At 31.7% G+C, this 5,257-nt stretch overlaps 1 protein-coding gene across 1 annotated transcript; it reads left to right on the plus strand.

Annotated features, from left to right (window-relative positions):
* Positions 1-2,425: 2,425 nt before the first annotated feature.
* On the plus strand, positions 2,426-3,876 carry HELRODRAFT_165185 (hypothetical protein; the record flags this gene model as incomplete). Its single annotated transcript, XM_009031045.1, has 3 exons — positions 2,426-3,161; positions 3,214-3,532; positions 3,582-3,876. The coding sequence occupies 3 exons, from the start codon at positions 2,426-2,428 to the stop codon at positions 3,874-3,876; spliced, it is 1,350 nt and encodes a 449-aa protein (XP_009029293.1).
* Positions 3,877-5,257: the final 1,381 nt, after the last annotated feature.

The following is a 5,257-nucleotide window of genomic DNA, read 5'->3' on the forward strand; positions in this document are numbered from 1 at the left end:
GAACAGACAGTACTCGAACCAGGCCCGAACGTAACAACAGCGCGAGACATGGCGCCTCTATCGACTGAGCAAGCTAGGCCACTATATACTCTTTTATCAAGTTCTTTCTATTTATCAGCCTCGGTTGCAAAGTGAACTAGGCCATTCTATACTCTTCTATCAAGCTCTTTTGATTTATCAGCCTCAGTTGCAAAGTGAGAACAGCATCGACGTCACTTATGAAACAGATTTCATGCAGGAAACCTCATTTATAACAAATGAATATTTGTTGCGAAGATTATAAAGTTAACTCAAATTAAGTTTAAAGGCTATAGTGTATAGTCCAGCCCAATCCTGTCTGTATTCTATGGCTAATATTAATTCTGTAATTATCATTAACATTATAACATATGTTACGCTTTTTAAATGGTACTTGCCATAATAATAAGTTTAGTGATAAAAATTCTAAAAAATAAAAATTGAAAATATTAATGATTGAGCCAGCCAGAGCGCCAACACCAGAACCAGAAGGACGCAAGCAATCTTCGACTTGATGTTTGTTCGATGGTACCTCAACAAACTGATTCTTAGTTCATTATCTCAGCTATTTATAACTTTCTAACCATATTGCTAATTAGCAGCTTTTACTCTAACACACACGATCACACACACACACACCTATACCTATATATATATATATATATATATATATATATATATAATGTGTGGTTGTGTGTGTTTGGTGTGTTTTCATGTATATTAATTGTTGATTTATGGATATGTTTGTTTGTGTCATCCTATTCTTGTGTTATCAACCTTTACATTGAACTAAGCTTGTTTTATTTTTAAAGATTCAAAATTATGAAGCTCTTAAACATTAAATATTTTATGAAAGCTGCATTATCATTTTTGTGGCGGCCTCTTTTTTTGTGAGAACCTCGGAGGGAGCCTGTCTTACCTTAAACCCGGCCCTGACTGCAACATCTGGACACGTCGAATATTCATAGTTACTATTTATAGTATTCAACAAATGAAATAACGCGAAATTTGGCAGAAAAATTTTTTTTTCAATCAATCGAATTTATAAAAAATAATTTTTTAAAAAATCAAATTAAATATTTTTCGTTACGAATTGTATGATTTTACAAACTTTTTATCTCTCTTATAAGAATAAATAATATTTATCCTTATAACCATCGTAATCATAATAACATTAATAATAATAAATATTATTATTTTTTAATCATTGTTATTATTACATTTTTATCCAATCCATGGAGTGGAAGTGACGCGTCCATTTTCGTTCACAAAGATTATCACTCTGTCGAATTTTAAGTCCATTGTTACTGGCGAACCGTCTCGGATAATCCGAACCTGGAAAATTTATTTTTTTTGATCAGTTATTTATTATATAGTTATATTATTATTATCAAAGCACATTTTGTTGAATGTTATATAGCACGTTTGATTTTGTTATTTTAAAATGCCTTCGGGTGGCACGATTTAGAGATTTACCGAATATAGAATTTGGCAGAAGGTGGAATAGTTGATCCACCATTTGGCCGAAACTAAACGACATAAATATTAAAAATCGACAATTTTGAAGAAAAATTAATTTTTTTTAGAACGAAAAACAAGCTATTGAAATAACACTGGGTATATATGTCAGGGTATCTATATCCAACAATTCTTTATCGAGATGATGTTCAACTTTTGAACGTTTTCAACATCTAATATGACCTAAGTAAATTTTTCGCTAATACTATTCAGCAATACTAAAAAACAAGTTGTAGATATCTTATATGAAATTAATTGTTTCTTGAGCAGTTTTTTTACGATTTCAAATTTGAAAACCGTTTTGCTCTATCACGTCAAATTGCTGAGATATTGTCAAATTTAGTTTGCGTAAAGAAGAAGATTGTGGGCCAATACATGGTCAATTTATCATATTAACAGTTATTAGTGTATTTCTATAACCCCTATATATGTATATATAAATTATGTAACAATTTTCTATTAATATATATATATATATATATATATATATATTAATATATATATATATACCAACAACGAAAACAAAGAAGTAATAAAAACTAGCATCGTAAATAGTGACAAAGAAGAATATGATGCTATCGATGAAGAAAAGGAGACCAAAGAAGATGACCAGCCAATTAAGAAACCTGACACCTAATTCAAAATCGAAAAAACGAACTACAAACATATTAACGCCAAACATTCGGTAGAATTTATAGAATATTGTAAAAATTATGGTCTATTACCAACATATATATATATATATATATATATATATATATATATATATATATATATATATATATATTCAAAGGTAGATAGTAGTAAGTCTTGGGCTCCAAAGTTTATTTGTTTGACTTGCTCGTGCAGCCTGCGTGGTTGGATCAGGAATGCAAAGAAAAACAATCACATGGCATTTGGAGTTCCTATGATATGGCGGGAACAAAGCGATCACTTAACAAATTGTTATTTCTGTTTGGCAAAGATCAGTGGAGTTAAACACAAGAATCGTTTATGCGTTGAATACCCAAACGTTCTGTCGGCTTCAAAACCATTTCCACATGATTCTGTGGCTTACCCAATACCACAAACGCCTGCATCATCTACAATTGATGAAGATATACATGAAAAAAGTGATATTTCGTTCTCTGCAAGGGATTCAGACTCTGACTACAATGCTGCCACAGAAGAACATCATTTGATTAATTATGCTGAACTTTGTGATCTTTTAAGAGATTTAGCACTGACAAAAGCGCAAGCAGAGCTGTTTGGTTCACGTTTGAAGGAATTTAACTTACTTGCACTTGGTACAGCAGCAGCGAATTTTCGTCACAGGCATAAAATTCTTGTTCAATACTTTGAAATGAGTGATAATATTTGCTACTGTACAGATGTGGATGGTCTTATGTCGAGTCTTGGGATTAAGCATATTGTTGAAGAATGGCGACTGTTCATCGACTCGTCAAAAACTAGTTTGAAGGCAGTATTGTTGCACAACGGAAATAGGTATGCATCAATACCAGTAGATTATTCTACTCATATGAAAGAAACCTACAAAAACCTGTCATCACTTCTGCCAAAAATATGTTATCTTGAATACAATTGGAGTATATGCTGTGACGTAGAAGTAGCAGCTATTCTGACAGGTTTGCAGGCAGGATACACAAAATACTGCTGTTTCCTATGCGAATGGGACAGCAGAGATAGGATGCAGCATTACGTTAAGAAGAATTGGCCAATCAGAAACAGAACAGCCAGGAAATAAAAATGTTCAACATCCACCGTTGGTTGACCGTGACAAAATTCTTATGCCACCACCTCCTTTAAAGTTGGGACTTTTGAAAAATTTTGTAAAGAAATTAGACTGCGACAGTGATGCATTTCAGTGCCTGCGCAACAAGTTCCCAGGATTGAGTTATGCAAAGATGAAAGAAGGTGTATTCATAGGCCCACAAAAAAGAGAAATGATGGCTGATGAACACTTCGAAGACATTCATAGTTTAACTGAAAAAGAGGCGTGGGTGGCATTCAAGTCAGTTGTATCTAATTTCCTTGGAAATAAAAAGTGCCAATTTCGTGGATATTGTACAAAAATGCATTAGTGCCTTCAAAGATCTTGGCTGCAGTATGTCTCTGAAAATACATTTACTCGTCTCCCATCTAGACTTCTTTCCAGAAAATCTAGGTGCAGTCAGTGACGAACACGGCGAGCGCTTCCACCAGGATATTTCAGTGATGGAGTCACGCTATCAGGGTCGATGGAGTGCAGCGATGTTGGCAGACTATAGTTGGACCCTTCAACGTGGTTTATCAACTCATCAATACAAGAGAAAGTCCACAGTCAAGAAATTTTCACCATGAACATGTTTAACAAATTTTTACATAAATTAGACTTTCAATTGAATCTTTTTTTAAAATAAGTATTATTATTTTAGTATTTAATGCCGTGTTTATGTTTATATTTAAAATCTGTGTAAAAATTTCCTGGAAATAAAAATTTAGTGTTATAATAATAAATTAAAATACAAAATTTGAAACGAAGTTATTTCAAAAATGGGGCGTGATAGACAAAATAGGTTTGCATATTTGAAATCAGCATGTTCAAATTTACTTAGATGAATTATTGTATGCCAAGATATCTGCAAAAAGTTTTTTTTGTTGTTCAGTGATGTTCTAAAATCCAAAAAAGTGAAGTTGCACTATTTGGCTATTCGGCTTTAAAATGGCCGAAGCCGAATGTCAAATTTTGGCAAAATATTTGTCCAGGTCGAACCTTTTGTGCGTCTCTAGCACGATTATGTAATGAGTTATGCAATAAGCCTTGCACTGCTGCTGCTCTGACCGAATTCGAATGCATAGAGATCGCTACATAACATAGGCATTACAATGTGTTTGATATTACGAAAAAAAACATTTAAGAAAATTTTCAAAATTGTAAACCTAAAATGTTAATTTAATTGATTTAATTGTTTTTTTTTAATTTTAAGTTTAGTTAATTTTTTATAAATTTACAAATTAAAATTTAGTAAAACAATTCTTACTTCAAGTTCAGGTCTATCACTGAGGATGGCTGCTTTTGCCTCTTCACCCATCTTCATAAATTTTGAAAAAAGTTACGTATGAGTATATTCATTTATTTACTTTGTTTATATTAATAACCACATATTAATAAACTTAAATAAATAAACTTAAGAGTTCGTTAACAACGGTTCTACTGAAACATTGATAAAAAAAGAAAAGTTCAATAATTTAAATAAAGGACAACCTAATTTTCAATAATGATAAACATACAAAACAATGAAAGCTTTACCGACCTTACCAACTAATTCGGGCCAGGACTCCTTACTGGCCAGTGCCAAGCTGGATGGAGAAAATTAAAATAATGTTAATTTTTAATTTATTTAAAATAAAATAAAAAAACACTTAATATAAATTAAAAAATTTAAACTTTTTAAAAACCCGGAGGCATATTTCAAAATGTATAAAATGACGCAAATTAAGTTCAAAGACTTTAGTTCACTTCCTGAACTAACCGTCTCTAGTCAATCATTTTATTTAGGCCTAATACTAATACTACAATTACTAAACATCACAACACATGTTGCGTTTTTTCAATGTTTTTTTTAAATAGTTTAAAGTTTAATGATAAAAGTAATATAATAATTGAGATGTTATAAAGAGTGATAATAGAAGATGACAGCAATAACTATGGAACCAGCCTGAGAACAAGGAGCAGACCCAG

The sequence above is a fragment of the Helobdella robusta genome (assembly GCF_000326865.2).
Source record: "Helobdella robusta unplaced genomic scaffold HELROscaffold_7, whole genome shotgun sequence".
NCBI lineage: Eukaryota > Metazoa > Annelida > Clitellata > Rhynchobdellida > Glossiphoniidae > Helobdella > Helobdella robusta.